Source organism: Camelina sativa, chromosome 10 (genome assembly GCF_030686135.1).
Source record: "Camelina sativa cultivar CO46 ecotype springtype chromosome 10, ASM3068613v1".
In the NCBI taxonomy this organism is placed as follows: domain Eukaryota; kingdom Viridiplantae; phylum Streptophyta; class Magnoliopsida; order Brassicales; family Brassicaceae; genus Camelina; species Camelina sativa.
Window position 1 is genome coordinate 2,899,015 of NC_141889.1, and position 17,362 is coordinate 2,916,376.

At 36.3% G+C, this 17,362-nt stretch overlaps 3 protein-coding genes across 8 annotated transcripts; 2 read left to right on the forward strand and 1 right to left on the reverse strand.

The window, feature by feature from the left end:
* The first annotated feature begins 4,024 nt into the window (after window positions 1-4,024).
* LOC104716774 (inositol-tetrakisphosphate 1-kinase 2-like) lies at window positions 4,025-7,313 on the forward strand. The gene is made up of 9 exons (XM_010434215.3): window positions 4,025-4,757; window positions 5,545-5,626; window positions 5,707-5,739; window positions 5,925-6,045; window positions 6,142-6,234; window positions 6,348-6,467; window positions 6,552-6,784; window positions 6,864-6,948; window positions 7,035-7,313. The coding sequence occupies exons 1-9, from the start codon at window positions 4,456-4,458 to the stop codon at window positions 7,127-7,129; spliced, it is 1,164 nt and encodes a 387-aa protein (XP_010432517.2). The 5' UTR covers window positions 4,025-4,455; the 3' UTR covers window positions 7,130-7,313.
* A 90-nt stretch (window positions 7,314-7,403) lies between these two features.
* Window positions 7,404-11,512, forward strand: LOC104716773 (aspartate--tRNA ligase, chloroplastic/mitochondrial). 4 transcript variants are annotated; one of them, XM_087470611.1, is made up of 15 exons: window positions 7,404-7,840; window positions 8,110-8,253; window positions 8,351-8,460; window positions 8,542-8,653; window positions 8,760-8,831; window positions 8,941-9,032; window positions 9,176-9,296; window positions 9,510-9,632; window positions 9,755-9,950; window positions 10,062-10,249; window positions 10,335-10,406; window positions 10,496-10,594; window positions 10,678-10,758; window positions 10,859-10,916; window positions 11,171-11,512. In XM_087470611.1, the coding sequence occupies exons 1-15, from the start codon at window positions 7,484-7,486 to the stop codon at window positions 11,338-11,340; spliced, it is 1,995 nt and encodes a 664-aa protein (XP_087326737.1). In that variant the 5' UTR covers window positions 7,404-7,483; the 3' UTR covers window positions 11,341-11,512. The 4 variants fall into 4 exon arrangements, with proteins under 4 accessions (XP_087326737.1, XP_087326740.1, XP_087326738.1 ...); XM_087470614.1 differs by having other exon boundaries at window positions 7,451-7,840; window positions 8,945-9,032; XM_087470612.1 differs by having other exon boundaries at window positions 7,451-7,840; window positions 8,355-8,460.
* A 244-nt stretch (window positions 11,513-11,756) lies between these two features.
* LOC104716775 (uncharacterized) lies at window positions 11,757-14,009 on the reverse strand. Of its 3 annotated transcripts, none has more exons than XM_010434216.3 (2): window positions 13,803-14,009; window positions 11,757-13,264 (listed from the first exon to the last, which is right to left on the reverse strand). In XM_010434216.3, exon 2 carries the CDS (start codon window positions 13,256-13,258, stop codon window positions 11,900-11,902), a length of 1,359 nt encoding a protein of 452 aa, XP_010432518.2. In that variant the 5' UTR covers window positions 13,259-13,264; window positions 13,803-14,009; the 3' UTR covers window positions 11,757-11,899. The 3 variants fall into 3 exon arrangements, with proteins under 3 accessions (XP_010432518.2, XP_010432519.2, XP_010432520.2); XM_010434217.3 differs by having other exon boundaries at window positions 11,757-13,267; XM_010434218.3 differs by having other exon boundaries at window positions 13,619-13,824.
* Window positions 14,010-17,362: the final 3,353 nt, after the last annotated feature.

Here is a 17,362-nt window from a genome sequence, read left to right on the forward strand (position 1 = left end):
TACTGTACTCCTACACATCTAGTCTATCTGTCTATGAATAATACGAACGACTCATGTAGACGTAGTTTTCAGTTGGTTTTATAACTTTATTGTTTCCTATTAAAAAATGAAACATGGAATTTATAAAATTTCTTTTTCAACCGTTGCTTTAAATAAAATATTTGGTTCAGATTCGGTTTGATTTGTATGCCAGGTCCTATAGACGAGTACTATATCTTTCCCTTTTATTGGATTTGTTGTTAGCTTTGTATAATACAGTATATTTTAATCTTAGTTATACGCCTTAATTAAGAGTCGATTATGGGCATAAAAGTCACTATTTGTATATATATCTTCTTAAAAATATTTGCTAACAGATGTGTTATTACTATTGTTAAAGAATAATAACGATAGAGAGATCAGAGATGAGAAGTTTATAAGGCAGATGTTAAAAGCGGATATGTTCAAATGCACTTACAAATATTTTTCACCTAAAACAAAAAAACCAACTTTAACACCCACAAAAGGCTAAAAAGTCGACAATATGCCAAAAGATTAGTGGGTGTATGAAATTCCACTAAGATGCATTTTGAAGTTTGATGTTCTTATGTACCTTTTATTCCTACTTAGTGGTACACTATGTACACAGAGACAACACAGCACAATGCATATTATAATAACTATATATTACTAGTATATAATATATACTTATTTATGTGACGAGTGGTGTATAAATTTTGTCGTCTGTTTCAAAGATCAAATTTTGATAGATATCTAAACTAAATAAAATCATTTTTTCAGTCAAAGAAATGTACTTGTCGTCGTCGACTCCGTAAGAATTTACAGAAATATATGTCAAGCGTACTTAACATGTTTGCTCTTGTATTACTTGAATTTAGACTTTTGGCAAAGCGTAACATGTACACCATTTTTTGGTGTTCACATCAACATGTAAATTAGATCTACTCTGTGGATTTCACTATCATGATCGTAAAGAATATAGAATACAAATTTGTTTTTCCCTTTTATCGTTAAAAACAAAAGAAGTCGGAAATATATCCAAGAAACTGAACGTAAAAACTCAACATAGACCTGTTTTTGTCTAGTTATGTTCAAAATCCTCATTGTTACCAGTACTTCTTGTTTAGTTACTCCAACATTTCTGGCCGGTTGTTGTGATTCATAAGTTTTCATATACATCTTTGGAAGAATCCTTTTTATTACATGTATGACATCAATCATATTTCACATACGTAGCACCACATTTGAATCCAAATCCATTAGGTGAAACAACAGTACTCTTCTAGCGAATAAGGATAATTAACTTCAATGGATCGGATCATTTCCATGTGACGTTGCCTTTATATTTTACAGCGAAGTTTTGTTTTTCTTCTCATCTTAACGTATACAAATATTCCATTCTCCAAAAATAGAGAAATAGAGTCAGCTCATATCGAAGTCAACTGTCAGGTGTAGAATAAAAGCATATGCATATCATTTTATGTAGCGATCAATCGCATATATATTGACGACACATTATATTCTCGTAAACATGAACATATAGATAATAAGTCAACACGGTATTTGATTCTACAATTAGTTAATCGTCAGCACTTGATAAGTCTATGTCAGTGCATATATATCTTGAAACATCAAGTATCGTATTCTATCTGCACCATATGCTGATGAAATTCTAGAATCATATGTTTTACTCAATTGGAATTTTTTTTTGCCTCATTTAGCTACTATACTCACAAATTGTCTTAAAATTAGGTCAAACAACGAACACAAAGTTGTGTGTTAGTAATTTTGAATTAATTGTATCTTAGTAAGTTGAATAAAAAAAAAGGTGACTGGTTTTTTAGTGTTAGAACAAAATATACATAGTAACACAATCATATACTAGAGTTATAGTGTTTACGCAAAATATATAATGATGATGTACTGAAAACTAGTCTTACTTGATGAATAAATTTTGTTGTTATATACTTGCATTACGAACATAAGTAATTATTTTCCAACTATTTCAAAAGTACATGATCAAACCGTACATTTAATAATAATTGTATATGATAGCTAAACTTCATTAGAAAATTTTAAAACGTGGAAAAAGGTTTACTACTCATGATTATAGTAATAAATATTATGGTAGTTTGATATATATGTGTAATCTACCTCAAACGAAAGGAAGATTCTGACAGAAACAAGAGACTCTGCTGCCTAACAAAAGGAGCATATTCCCTTGCATGTTGTTCATCGTCATACTCATATATTCCAATGAAGTCAATTGCATTTATCATTAGTTTATTATATATGTTATAATCTATAATATAAGTTGGAAATCAGTAGATTAACCTCTAGCTTTTTGTCGTTTTTAATTGGATGTAATCTAAAGACCTGATCCACTAGAAAAGATCTTTAAGCTAATCTGTTAAGACATTTTGCAACATTTGCTTTTTCATTTTATAAAATATTATTGTTTTCGCTCAACTTTTATGTGCAACAATAAAGAAATCGACAGATACCAAAGTTTCTATAAAATAATTATAGTTGTGGGCACGTAAAACTACTATCAGATTTGCATGCGCGTGCGGACGAGCATAGATTAAGAAACAGACAAGCTTATCCAAATATCTAGCGTCGTCTTAGAAAATCAAAGAATACTAAAGCTCGTCAAATCGAAGACCATAGAACCCTAACAGGCAATAGCTTCCACCTCTAGGATTCTCTAGAGGCTGCTTAATTTACACACACATTAAATCGAAACTAACAAAAATTTGGTAAACATTGACAAAGAATTTAATTTACAAGTAGTTGGACGATCCACCAAAACGAGTACAATAAAAAAAAAAAAAAAAGATACGATACGAAGAGTTAGATTATTATTAATTACGGTTGAGTAGCTCTGAATTGTGAAACATTAACGTATAGATGCTGGAGGACGGCAGTTCATGAGCCATCGTAATGTTGACACTAATTATAAGCTGCCACGCAATATTGTAAAATCAACGAAAAGCTTCTAAAACTATTTCGCAGGAGTTAAACATTTGAAAGATCCAACAAATAGCAAGGATCAATCACATCAAACATCATGTTATGGCAGACACATAAATCGTCCATTTCAATTCTTTTGGACCATTAGGCTCGAATAGGAATTCACCCACCTAGGTTGCATGGAAACGGAAATGGGATACGCGAAAAGGAAACGTTTCGTAAACGGGAAACGATTTTTTTTCAAAATTAAGTAATGGAAACGTGTAGGAAACATATATATATATATATATATATATATGACTATACAAATATATATATATATATATAATAAGTCTCCAAACATAAAAACCATATTAAAAAAAATCTGAAACAACACAAATTCAAAACAGAAATATTAAATAGTTTAGTTAAAAGTAAAATTGTAAAAAAATAAACGTTCAAAATCAATTTTTTGACCAGCATCGCCATATATTTAGGGATTTTAGCTTTTAAGCTACTAATTATATTATTTTGTTTTTCATTATATGTATCATGAATACTTATATTTTCAAATTATTTATTTATTAAATTTTGAATTATAAAAAAGAGTTTTTGTTGCGTTTCCAAAACGGAAACGAAATTTCCATCGTATTTCCAAATAGAGATTTTTAGGAATCGTGTTTCTATGACTTGTTTCCGAGTTTCCACAAGTTTTCATGTAACATAGCTCACCACCAACAAAAGATTTGGTGACGTAGGTATATAGGCAAATTAAGAGATATTGATTAAATTGCCTACCCAATCATCGTAGTATATAGAGTTTCAACTTTTCGAAAGCCAAACGTGCTTTAACCAAATCTTGTTTCATTAAAAAATATGTTACGAAAAAAAGAACATTGGCAATTATTAAAAAACCCAAATACGATTATATCCAGTGTAACACATACGGTATGAAAAGCACATACACTGTACAATGTATTAAATGTTAGACTACGTGTAATTCATTAAAAAGAGAAAAAAACATATAAAAAAAGAGTTAAATACGTGGAAACTCTTAAACAGCTTTAAGGAAAATAATAAATCTGAAAAGAAAAAGGGAAAAAAAAAAGCAAATCTTTGGGGGAACGAGAGAGAGACCATTTTCACTAAATAAAAAACATATCTTTTTCTGCAAATACTCTCAGCTCTCTCTCTATAAATATTTGATCTTCAGACCAATCTCTCTCCCTCAACATCCTCCTCATCTCATTCCTCTCTCTCTGATTTCTTCGCCCTGTATTGATTTTGACAGATACGTTTAGTGTTCAAAAGTTTTCATCTTTTGTTTTGTTTCTCTCTCGCTCTCTCGTTCTCGAGACAAAAACACTCTCTCTAATAGGGGAAGTGCCTAAATTCAAACCACTTGCGTGTAAGAGGATAAAGAATCTGAGAGGGATCTTTAAAGATTCTACCTTTGCCCTCTTCTCTCTCTCTCTCTTTTTTTTTTTAATACCGCTTCCATTCATGTTTGCTTCCTGCGAGATCGAAACTGCCCGATTGAGCCGTAATTTGGGGATTACCTGCAATTTAGGGTTCGCCTGCGGTGGATTTGAAGACTTTGGTATGAGATTCGAAGGGGAAAACATGGTTCCAACCAAAGCTGAAGAGGAAGAAGACGACGGCGGCAGAGAAGTGGCTGTCACCGAAGCGTCGCCGTTTCAGTTTCACCAGCCGTTGCTGCAGCAGCAGAAACTCGTTGTTGGGTATGCTCTCACTCCCAAGAAGAAGAAGAGTTTCTTGCAGCCCAAGCTTGAAGTTCTTGCTAGGTAACGAAATGCGAACCCCAAATTTGCTCATTTGATTGTCAAGTTTTGATTTTTACACTACAAAGTTTCCAAATTTGTTGAACAATCTTGTGACTGTGTCCTTTTTTTTTTAAATTGATTGTTCCACTACTTTACCTGAGAAGACTGTTCCTTTGTTGGCGTTTAGAGAGAGCCGACAAGTTCTTTTCTACCTTTAAAAAGATATTTAGGACTTTGACATTTTCTTCTAGATTTGGTTCTTGTTTCCTTACTCTTGTTTTGGTTCTTATTATTGGTTTTCCTGATTCTGTTGCGGAGGACCATTGCCACTTGCCACTGTCTTGTCATCTGCCATGTTTTTGTCCTTAATCGACTCCTTTTGCTTATACTTACACTAGTATACTAATGTACTTGTGGCATCAGGAATCTTTTTATAACTTCCTTAGTTTCTGTGGGAATATTCCTTGTTAAATCCATTTAGATTAGTCTCAGTCTCTATTGAGGTTTGACTTTGGCTTAAAAATATACAAAAAACACTCTTGATGTTTTGCTTTTTTCTGCGGCTTTGAAATCTTCTTCAGTCACATGGGTGTTTTTGGCTAAAACGATCACTGGTTCAACATAAATTATCATGTTCTAGAATGTCTCAAATTGGTCAAAGAGAACTTTTCTTAATTGGTTTTTGTTCAGTTTGGTCTCTGCTTTGTTGCTTTCTAATCAACCTATAGCTTTCATTCTTTTTCTTCCTCCAGTATCGTTTTGAACAAAATGCTAACACTACTACATTTTGTGTGTCTGTCTATTTTAGGAGAAAAGGCATTTTCTTTGTCCCCATCGATTTGAACCGCCCTCTTTCTGAACAAGGGCCATTTGATGTCGTTTTGCATAAGGTTCGTGAAAGAATGCTCCGAGCTTGTATCTGTGTGTTTCTACTGGAATTCTAATGAACTATATGATTGTTCTCCTGCAGTTGCTGGAAAAAGAGTGGCAAGAAGTTATTGAGGTTCGAAAAACTGTCTGCCTTTCTTTAAATTTTATTGGTTTGAGAATGTAAATGTGTGTTCAACTTAAATAGGATTAGTATTCGACTGTTAAGCTAGATCAGTTTGTGGACATTATCCTTTCAGCAGGAGTATATTGTCATCGAATCATGTTCGACAATCTCATGTTTGTATCGCGTGTTTGTAGGATTACCAGCAAAACCACCCAGAAGTGACTGTGCTTGACCCACCAGGTTCAATACAGCGTATATATAATCGACAATCGATGCTTCAGGGTATGGCAGATTTGCATCTGTCAGATTGCAGTGGTAACAACCCTCCTCAATAAGTTATCTTCACACTGAAATTCAAAATATTTCTTAAGTTTCTATATAAGTGATTTTTTATCTGGTAAATCTATGTAGGCAGCATTTTTGTTCCGAAGCAAATGGTTGTCTTGAAAGATTCAGCAGCTAGTGCTGACAAAGTTGTGGAAGCTGGTCTTAAATTTCCACTAGGTAAAAACTGAACATATTATCTTAACATTAATTCTTCTTATATTTAGATGATGATGATGATGACCAGGGGCTGACATTGGTTCAAACTTATTTATTGTCAACTTTTTCCGCAGTTGCAAAGCCGCTCTGGATTGATGGAACTGCGAAGTCACATCAATTGTACTTAGCTTATGACAGGCGCTCACTTGCAGAACTTGATCCGCCTTTAGTCCTTCAAGAGTTTGTAAATCATGGTATTGGGTTTTAACTTCACTAAGCAATTTTCCCCATGTATAGATCTTCAAAATACTCAATGCATCTTTCTTTGGTGCATGAAGGTGGAGTTATGTTCAAGGTTTTTGTGGTGGGTGATATTATAAAAGTCATGAGACGGTTTTCTCTACCAAATGTGAGTAATTGTGAAAAAGCCAAAGTTGATGGCGTCTTCCAATTCCCAAGAGTTTCATCTGCTTCTGCTTCAGCGGATAACGCTGACTTGGACCCTCGTGTTGCTGAACTCCCTCCAAAGCCTTTCCTCGAGGCCCTTGTAAAAGAGCTAAGAAGCTTACTGGTATAAAATTTTCGCTGCTTTTCTCCACTTTTTCCCTTGCAAGTCCGGTTTTTCAAATATAGTTTTTTTTCTTTGATAGGGACTTCGTCTCTTCAACATAGACATGATCAGGGAACATGGGAGCAAAAACACGTTTTACGTTATTGACATCAACTATTTTCCAGGCAAGTTTTTGGGTAGTTTTTTAAATATGATCTTCTCAGAGGAGCAGAGAAATGAAGGTTTAATACTGTTTGAAATGCATTTGCAGGTTACGGAAAGATGCCAGATTACGAGACTGTATTTGTAGATTTCTTCCAAAATCTGGCGCAAGCAAAACATAAGAAGCGACAACATTGTAAATGATGAAGATGGGAGGCAGTGTTAGATGATGTTCTAAGGAGCGACAAATAAGAAAAATGTCTAATTATGGATTTGTACAGAACTAGCTCTCCCTTTTGGAAGCTGTATTATCAGATAACAAGTTTTGGTTACTGATACTTATGACTTATATATGAGTTTTAACTTTTAAATAAAAAAGCCTTCACAACGCAGTTGAGTTGACCACAAAAACAAAACTGAGTTATCTCAACTGAGACCATTCCGGTTAGTTATAAACCGAACCAATTTTAGCTGGTTCAATCAAAATTGATTTCTTCGTCTCTAAAACGCAATCCCTTAAACCTTATTCCTCACTTGAGCTAAAATCTCGTCCCAACAATGTCTCTGCTCCTGCGAACTTTGCCTCTTCGACCTGCTCGTTTCCTCTCCGCCACCGCCGTATCCGCATCAAACGCCGCCGTTTTATTCTTCGTACCCAAACGGAGAAACCCACTTCCCGGAACCCGAAGAACCTTCTCCAATTCTACTGTTGCGGCTACCTCCGGCGATGTCGTAGTGAAGCCGGTTCCATCTCCTCCGTCGGTTCTCCGGTGGGTATCTCGCACAGGGCTATGCGGCGAATTATCAGTCGAAGATGTTGGTAAAAGGGTCCGCCTTTGCGGATGGGTCGCACTTCACAGAGTCCATGGAGGTCTCACTTTCCTTAATCTTAGAGATCATACCGGCATTGTCCAGGTTTGAGATTTCACCTTTTCTTACCTAATGTTTTACGTTATAGCTGTAAAGTGTTAAGTAACAATAGATTGATTGGTTGTTTCTTTCTATCCGAATCTCTTAACTGGAGTATTGCTAATTCAAGGTTTGACTTGTTATTTTAGCTCTGATGGTTGCAATGGGGCAAAACGATTATCTTTGATTAAACTCGTTGAATTCGTTTGTGCAACGCAAAGGTGTATAATTGGGGACTGTATGCTTCGATTACGATTGAAAGTTTATAATTTTAGGTAACGACAGTTCCGGATGAGTTTCCTGAGGCACATGGCTTGATCAATGACATGAGGCTTGAGTACGTCGTTTTGGTGGAAGGTACTGTTCGAAGCAGGCCAAATGAGGCCATCAACAAGAAAATGAAAACAGGATTCATTGAGGTATGACTTCCCTTCTCACTTAACTCAGCTGCGTTTTATATATATCCTATATGTTTTGGTTCTCTCGAAAGTTGATGCGGGTAGTATGTTGCACTAGGTAGTTGCAGAGCATGTTGAAATATTGAATCCTGTGAGGGCAAAGCTTCCCTTTCTAGTTACTACTTCAGACGAGACAAAAGATTCAGTGAAAGAAGAAATCCGCTTAAGGTGAAACATTAGCTGTATGTTCTATCATATTGAATCTCGAAATGCTTACTAATACTTGGGCTTTTGGTTTTATGATGTTAGATTTCGGTGCCTTGATCTACGCCGTCAGCAAATGAAGAATAATATAGTTCTTCGCCATAACGTGGTGAAGCTGATTAGAAGATATCTAGAAGACAGACATGGGTTCATTGAGGTATTTCCTTCTCTATTTGAAAAAGCCTCTGTATTTATTTTTGCTATGTTTTCAGTTTTTGGGAGTTAACTTGATTTTTCCATCTTGATTTGTTTGTTTGTACCAGATTGAAACTCCAATACTCTCGAGATCTACTCCAGAAGGCGCGCGAGATTATCTGGTTCCCTCTAGAATTCAGGTGCCTTTATTTCGATTTACCCTGGTTCTGTCAGAGGATTAAGTTTCCCTTAAGTATAAGGTTATATCATAGTTTATTGGTCTGATTCTTTCAAATCTCTCTATCGAAGTCAGGAACATTCTATGCTTTGCCTCAAAGTCCTCAGCTCTTCAAACAGATGTTAATGGTCTCTGGTTTTGACAAATATTACCAGATAGCAAGGTATGTATATGATCTTTTGGCACTTGAGATTGGTCCAACATAAGCCTCACTAACATAAGTGACTCATCACCTTCATGTACCACCAAAAGCAGGACTCTTAAGCAAATGATTTCTCTCTCATGCGTTTTGTTTCTTATTATCAGATGTTTTAGAGATGAAGATTTAAGAGCTGACAGGCAGCCTGAATTCACTCAGCTTGATATGGAAATGGCTTTCATGCCTATGGAGGACATGCTGAAGCTGAATGAAGATCTTATCCGTAAGGTTGGGATACTATTGAGTTTTTTTGTTACTTCGTATCTTCTATGATAGTGAATTTTGTGAGGAAATTTGTGTGCGAAGTTGTTGCTTCATGATGTGTTTCTGTTAATCCTATATGTTCTGAGATTCCGAAGCTCGTTTTCTTTGTAGATCTCTTCACGTCAATTTAGTTTGATGTTCTTTCAGCATTTTTAACTGTTTGACCTTCTTGTGCAGGTCTTTTCAGAGATCAAAGGTATCCAGCTACCTGATCCATTCCCAAGGCTGACATATGCTGATGCAATGGATCGATATGGCTCAGATAGACCAGATACACGATTTGATCTTGAGTTGAAAGACGTAATAATTGCATAAGCTAGTTATTTTAATTTACCAGGAAGTGGGATTTAGAGTTGTTTCCCAATTGTACAGAAACTTACAATTCAATTTTGAAGTTTAAATCCCTAAATTCTGAAATGCAGGTGTCAAACGTTTTCACAGAATCGTCCTTCAGGGTTTTTACGGAGGCCCTTGAAAGTGGTGGAATCATTAAGGTATTATGTGTGCCTTTGGGTGCTAAAAAGTATTCCAACTCAGCTCTCAAAAAAGGAGATATTTACAATGAAGCCATAAAATCCGGAGCAAAGGGTCTGCCTTTCTTGAAGGTCTTGGATAATGGTAAATAAATAAATCATGTTTACTTCTTTCTCTTGGACTTGTATGTTTCTAAGGATAGACATATAACTATACTTTGTACATTTGGTCTGAAGGTCTAATCTTATGATGCAGGCGAGGTCGAGGGAATTGCAGCATTAGTTTCTAGTTTAGACTTGCAGGGTAAAACAAACTTTGTGAAACAATGTGGAGCAGCACCTGGTGATCTTATATTATTTGGAGTGGGTTCTGTTACTTCGGTTAATAAAACCCTAGATAGGTTAAGACTCTTTGTAGCCCATGACATGGATTTGATTGACCATGTAAGTTTCTCCATTGGTCAATCACTTTTTCGTTCCACTTGATAACAGTTCATCAGATTTATGCCAGTTCTTGTATATTATACAGTTCAAGCACTCAATTCTGTGGGTGACAGATTTTCCAATGTTCGAGTGGAATGAGCCAGAGCAGAGGCTTGAGGTCTGCTGTTTCATAATTTGATTTCTTGCCTGAGATGAGATTTATGTCCAATATATTGTGTGCTAATATGAAAAGACCTTCCTCTTCAGGCATTACATCATCCATTCACAGCTCCTAAGCCTGAAGATATGGATGACTTGCCTTCTGCACGAGCTCTCGCTTATGACATGGTCTATAATGGGGTTGAGGTAAACCAGAAAGCTTGACCATTTTTTTCTCTCTGGAACAATCCCTTGGGAGTTTTTTTGAGACGCTCTATTATTTATACCAGATTGGTGGAGGAAGTTTGAGGATATATAAGCGGGACGTTCAAGAAAAGGTTTTGGAGATCATTGGCATCTCACCTGAAGAGGTGATAATCATTTTCTTTTAATTTGGGAACTATCCATTATAAATGGATTACTCATGTTATTCGGGAGCGCCTTATCTATCATGTTTTCTTCTGCAAACAGGCCGAAGCAAAGTTTGGCTACCTTTTGGAGGCTCTTGACATGGGTGCTCCTCCTCATGGTATGTAATTATCTCTTAAGGTCAATTATCTCTGAAGAAAACATTACATGATCTCGACGTCCATGTTTTAAAGTCTAGATTGTTTGACCTGTCATTTGTTGTGTGCGGATGAGCCGTTTAGGATCTTTAAGATATGGGACTTAAAAACTTTTTTGACAATTTGTCGATAACTTGGTATCTTGTGATGATGATGCTGCTGAACAAGATTAGTTAAGCATGGTTAATGAAACATTAGAATTGATATGAACTTGCAGGGGGAATTGCTTATGGACTAGATAGAATGGTGATGATGCTGGGAGGTGCGAGTTCCATAAGAGATGTAATAGCCTTCCCAAAGACAACCACGGCGCAATGTGCCTTGACGAGGACTCCCTCGGAAGTCGATCCAAAGCAGCTCCAAGAGCTTTCCATCCGCACCAAATAGCTCTCAACACAAACATAATTGTTGTATCGCATCTTAGGTGCTTTGAGAAGATTAACTAGAGTGATTATGATGGCATGTCTCTTGCCAACGTTCTTGTCCATCTTTTACTCTTTAACATTATTGTTATTGGAGGTCAAAAAAAAAAACATGATTGTTATTGATTTCAAATAAATTTGTTATCAATGTCACCTTTAGAAACAATATATGCAAGTTGCAAGTTGACATAAATAAAGGTGTTATAAAGCGAAAGTTGAGAATAACCATTTTTAGAGTTTATAACTCCAAATATTCTGAGTTTCTGCAGCTTAAATTACAGACTTGGTCGGTCACAGGGCACTTAACTGACAAAGTATTGAGCTCTTCTTCTACTGCTAATGTTAAAGTCAGGTTGCCTGAAGAGCAGAGAAAGCAATCCGTAACCAAAGTTCCAAATGAATATACAGTTTTGTGAAACTAAGTAACAGACACAGACTGATGTTTTGAGCTTTTACAATGGCATAGCTGCAAAAGCATGAAAAACATTCACATTAATTTATCAGTTTTTCCATTAGAGCTTCTTTCACTCTGTTCCGATTGCTTCCTCTTCGTCTTCTTCATTCCCTTCTATTCTTATATCTGGCAGAGTTTGTGGATCAGTGAGTGCATCCATCTCTTCTTGAGAAATTGACGTTTCTGAAGTATTATCTGCTTCCTCCGTTAGCTCTGTAGAGAAAACGTTTGAACTTTCCTTTTCAGCTGATTCATCATCACCCTCAAACCTTGAATTCTCCTTCACCTCGGTCATGTTTGAGCCTGATATGTTTTCAATCAGCAAAGACTCTGAAGTTGAGTTCCTGGACTCATCTTGAAGGGAATCTTTGTTGGTAATGTTTGCAGAAACAGTGATGTTGGGATCAAATTCATTACTGATTTGCTCAAGTTCCAAGACAGGCTGTGGTTCAGAGAATCTTGCAGGCGGTGCACTTTTCTCTTGACTTCGATCTCGCATGATTTTTGTTTCGTTCTGCAAAAAGCCTGTAGCTTCAAGAATTGCTTCTGTCGAATTGGAATTAACTGTTTCACCTTGTAGTTCAGTTACCGCGCTTTTTGCTTCAGAACTGGATGGCTCACTGTCACTATCTTTCACTTCTGTGGTTGTTTTGTTCACAACATCTGCTGCTTCTCCTAGCTTCAAGACAGGTTGCTTCTGGATCTCAACCTCGCTTGTAGTGCTATTGGAATTATTCTCCTGAGCTGTTTCATTAGAACTTTCTTTCAATTTCTCAGTGTTCAGTATCCGAGACTCATGGGACACAGCACTGGAAGCATCATCAGCCTTGTAATGCTCCTCGCGTGCCTCATCAACGGTCATATCAATCTCATCTGCATGAGTAGTATCTTTCTCTTTCTCATCGCTTTCACTCGTTCCACTCTCTTTCTCTTCTTCAAGTGTTTCATCATCCTTATCAGTATCTCCAACGGTTTTACTTTGGTCTTGTTCATCAATCTCATCTTCCTCATGTTTGTTTTCTTCCTCATCCTCCTCAGCTACTTCCTCTCCTTGCTTATTCTTATCTTCTTCATCCTCCTCAACTACTTCTTCTTCTTCTTCTTTCTCATCCTCTACTTTACTCTTCTTCTCTTCTCCTCCATGGCTAATCTCATCTTCATCCTCATCCTCTTTCTCACGCTTCTCCTTCTTGATATGATAACCGGGAAGAAGATCTTTTCTCCCAAGCTTCACCACTCCGTCTTCAACCTCTGACAACAACACAGTCGATTTCTCGCCATCTTTCTCATAAAACTCCTTCTTATCATGAGAATACTTCACTTGATAGATTAACCAAATGCAAACCCCAAGCAGAACACAAATCTGCAAAACATGCTTCCCTTTAATACCTTTGCTTCCTCTTTGGCTTCTGCTTGATGCTTTCTTCATCTTCAACTGCTATACAAAAAAACCATAACTCAAATCTTTAACCTTTGACACACAATAAAGAACCAGCTTTTATAGAATAAGACAAATCAATAACCTAAAAGACCAAATTTTTGGAGTTCATTAAAACCAAAAAGAACAATAAAAAGATGTGACATGCAAAAGGGAAAAAAAAAATATCAAATTAATTACAAGTAAAGGGGTGAACAAAGTAAAACCAAAGTACACAGATTGAAATCCTAAATCAGCAAACAGAGACTCATAACCTTAAAATCCCCAAATCTTGTAGACAAATTCAACGAAGAAAACAAGTAGTAGTAGAAGAATGGGACATGGCAAAAAAAAAAAAGAAAGAGGACACACCCATGACAACTTCGATTTAAACAGCTAAAAGGAGTCAAATCAAGAAACTAATTCTTGAAAATAGCTGAGTTTTTCAGCCAAAATCAAGAACAAAAAAAAATATAGATGAGCTACAATAGAGACAAGAATCAGATTCGGAGACAACTACAAAAAAGTTGGAGTTTTGTGAAGAAGAAGAGAGTACCTTGAGAGTTTGAGAGAGAGTTATCTAAGAGAAGAAGACAGAGAAGCTTTCGAGTTTGGAGTTTATAGTTAAGGCAAAACAAAGAAAAAAAGAGAAAAAAAAAAACTTTGAATAAGGAAAGAGTGTGAAGGACAGAGGTAAGGCCCAGACAACGCAAAGATGGTGAACCGATGACTATTGTCTACTCCATTATTTTTTTTTTCAATTATTTTTTTCCGAGAATAATTCTCTATTAATTTTCAATTATTGATAATTTTTTTTATATGGAAAATTACTGGCGATTATTAAATGAATCGTCAAATATAGTTCAATTTCAGAACTTATAAAATCATGAAAATGAGAAAAGAAAAATATATAAAATAAATAATTCTAATCAATTTGTTAGAAAAATGAAATAAACTCTTATGTTAGTTTATGGTTGAAACAACAACACCTCCTATATCTTGAAGAAAAAATAAATAACAAGGAATTTAGAACTTTTTTTTAGGTAACCTAATGTGTATGAGTCATTCTTGAAGTGGTCAAAGTGGACTAGAGAAGGCGACAAGACCATAAGATATATATAGAATTGTTGATGGCTAGCAATTACACATTTGAATATTTGATATATAATCTGATGTGAACTCTTTCTACTTCTCTGTCAACATGCTCTTTTTTTTTTTTTATCAGCAGGTCTCTCTTATTTCTTGTTCCAACGAGACCAAGTAACTCAGACTTGGTAATTCTTCGACTATTGATAAATCTATCCCTCTTATATTATCCACAGCTACAAGTTTTCCATATAATTTCATAAAAATGACCTTCTCTATAGAAAGAATTATTATGAAGATTTTGGATATTGATGGCGGTTTTGTATATCAGGACATGGAATGATAGTACATTTCAAAGATGGAGCTAGAAGAGAGGGCGAAGAATCTTGAAGCACTTGTTTGACTTGGTCTACTTGTTCAAGTTAAGCAGCAAAAGTACTCAGTGACTCGGCGGTCCTACTTTCTAATGAGTTTACAACATTCAGTTTGATTTTGAGATAAAAGAGACGCTTAACTTTTTTGTTTTTTTTGGTATCAATGTTAAGTAAGAGGCGCTTAACTTTTTAACTCACTTCCTAGTTCCTATTGTTTTTTTTTTTTTTTTTTTTTTTTTTTTTTTTTTTTTTTTGGCTGCAACTTCATTTTGCACAGATTTGTGATATCACGCATCGGTATAGAGTTCGTGTAAGTGGGCCAGTGGGGGATGTTACGTTCAGATGATTAATGTTTTTTATGTAGTAATAATAAGATGAATTTAAATATATCGCTATATATGCTATTATATAGTATGTAAGTAATGTAACATTCAGCCTAAATAACAAATATACATTGAGTAAGGGAACGACATTAACTTATAACAAAGATACATATCTAAATCGAAATACATAGCTATCATAATGTAAAATTTCTATTTTTTTTTTTACCGCACATAAAGTAAAATAACTAATGGGACAATGAAACCGACGTACATTGTTAATTATTTAGATATGTATATTTTCCAAATCTAAATACACACTAGCATAATGTAAAATTTCTTTTTAAAAAAACCATATATATATATATTGTATGCTTATAGAATTAAGATATTTACAAGAAAGATTTTAGAGGATAAGAAGCAGAGGAAAACTGACAATGATGAAGATGTTGAGGTGGTTGTGTTTTTCCCCACGGAAGATCCGAATAGCAGATTCGAATACTCTGTCCCATCACGAGCAAGGCGTGGACTTAGACGACATCTACAATAACATGGCGTGGGTTAGTTGTCCTGTGCAATTTCATTGTTGTAGTGTTAGGGCAGATCATGAGAGTTCTTTGTCGGGTTATTTAGCCAAGATTACAGCCCTGTTAGCGGACGATGCGGTTAATAGGGTTGCTCTGTGGGGCTTAGAAGGTTGTGGTAAAACGGTAATTGCAAAGACTTTGAACAACAACATTAAGAGTCGAACTTGTGATCTACGGTTTGATTTAGTGATTTGGGTTCCATGTTATAAAGAGATTAACATTACAAGGCAATTACACCAAATCGCTAGAAGGTTGGCCCTCAACAACTCTGTAATTATACAATTTTTAACGCCATACTTTTATAGAAAAGAAGTATGTAATCTCATGTACTGAATTTTCAAAATAATCAAAAAATAATTAATACAAACATCTTTACACACAATCATCAATTGAATTTGAAATCAATATGGTTTAGCTCCAATAAAATTGCCTGCAGGGTCATAGTTACACACAACAATACTTGCACCATTATCACACTTATCCTTACCACAACCGAGCCGAGCTGAGCCACGCCACACGACCTGCGTGTAGTGTCCACAAGCCGTACCGTGGCACGAGTTTGAATAAAAATCATAATACGACTTCTCATCCACCCACATCGCAACCGCCTGAGCTGCCGACATGTCTCCACCGCCATATGCAAGATTCTCACCATATGGTCCAGAGGAATGTTCAAGACTGCAGGAACCGGCGGCTAGTTGGTTTGCGTAGTCCTGTGCCACAGTGGCTATACCAAAGTCCCATCTTAGTGTTTGATTAGGTTAATCCCCTCGATGCTGGTATCATTGTATTGACAAGATTATATATGAGTCGATGTACAATATAGCCGTTGGGGCTATTAACTAAGCTTCCTTATATACACTGAAGAATATATGTATTCCTATTCTAATACCCTCCCGCAGTCGAAACGTGATGAGGATGAACCTTGAGACTGGACTTGAAATCACGGTACAGAGATGTAGGTAGACCTTTGGTGAAGATGTCTGCATACTGATGGGAGGATGGGACATGGAAGACACGAACTTGGCCCATGGCAACACGTTCACGAACAAACAAGATGTCTAACTCTATATGCTTGGTGCGTTGATGTTGGACCGGATTGGTAGAGAGGTAGTCGGCGCTTATATTATCACAGTATACTAGTGTCGCCGTGTTCAGAGGGCAATGAAGTTCAAGGAGAAGGTTACGTATCCATATTGTTTCAGCCATAACATTTGCGACACCGCGATACTCGGCCTCAGCACTAGAGCGAGAGACAGTGGGTTGGCGCTTGGAGGACCAGGAGATTAAGTTGTCACCAAGAAAAACAGCAAAGCCAGAGGTGGAGCGGCGTGTATTGGGACAACCAGCCCAATCAGCGTCAGTATAGGCAGTGAGTGTCGTTGTCTTGGAGCGAGTGATGTGTAGCCCTTCAGATATGGTTCCTTTGAGATAGCGGAGGATGCGTTTCATTGCGGTGAAGTGGGGCTCACGAGGGTCATGCATGTAGAGACAAATTTGTTGGACAGCATATGCGATATCCGGCCTAGTGAAGGTGAGATATTGGAGAGCGCCGGCTAGACTACGGTACAATGACGGATCAGCAACAGGAGCACCGACTTCAGCGTGGAGTTTGGCGGAGGTGTCAACCGGAGTTGTGACCGGTTTACAGTTGGACATGTTTGCACGATGGAGGATATCAGCCGCATAATTGTGTTGGTTGAGAAATAGACCATTCTTGTCCCTGCGAACCGCAATGCCAAGAAAATA

Bases quoted from the DNA above. Each gene is read 5' to 3' on its own strand.
- LOC104716774 (XM_010434215.3), top strand. From the start codon at position 4,456: ATGTTTGCTTCCTGCGAGATCGAAACTGCCCGATTGAGCCGTAATTTG. The intron at 5,740-5,924 runs GTTCGAAAAACT...GCGTGTTTGTAG, and splicing joins AGTGGCAAGAAGTTATTGAG to GATTACCAGCAAAACCACCC. The intron at 6,468-6,551 runs GTATTGGGTTTT...TGGTGCATGAAG, and splicing joins TCAAGAGTTTGTAAATCATG to GTGGAGTTATGTTCAAGGTT.
- LOC104716773 (XM_087470611.1), top strand. From the start codon at position 7,484: ATGTCTCTGCTCCTGCGAACTTTGCCTCTTCGACCTGCTCGTTTCCTC. The intron at 7,841-8,109 runs GTTTGAGATTTC...TTATAATTTTAG, and splicing joins ATCATACCGGCATTGTCCAG to GTAACGACAGTTCCGGATGA. The intron at 8,461-8,541 runs GTGAAACATTAG...TTATGATGTTAG, and splicing joins AAAGAAGAAATCCGCTTAAG to ATTTCGGTGCCTTGATCTAC.
- LOC104716775 (XM_010434216.3), bottom strand. From the start codon at position 13,258: ATGAAGAAAGCATCAAGCAGAAGCCAAAGAGGAAGCAAAGGTATTAAA.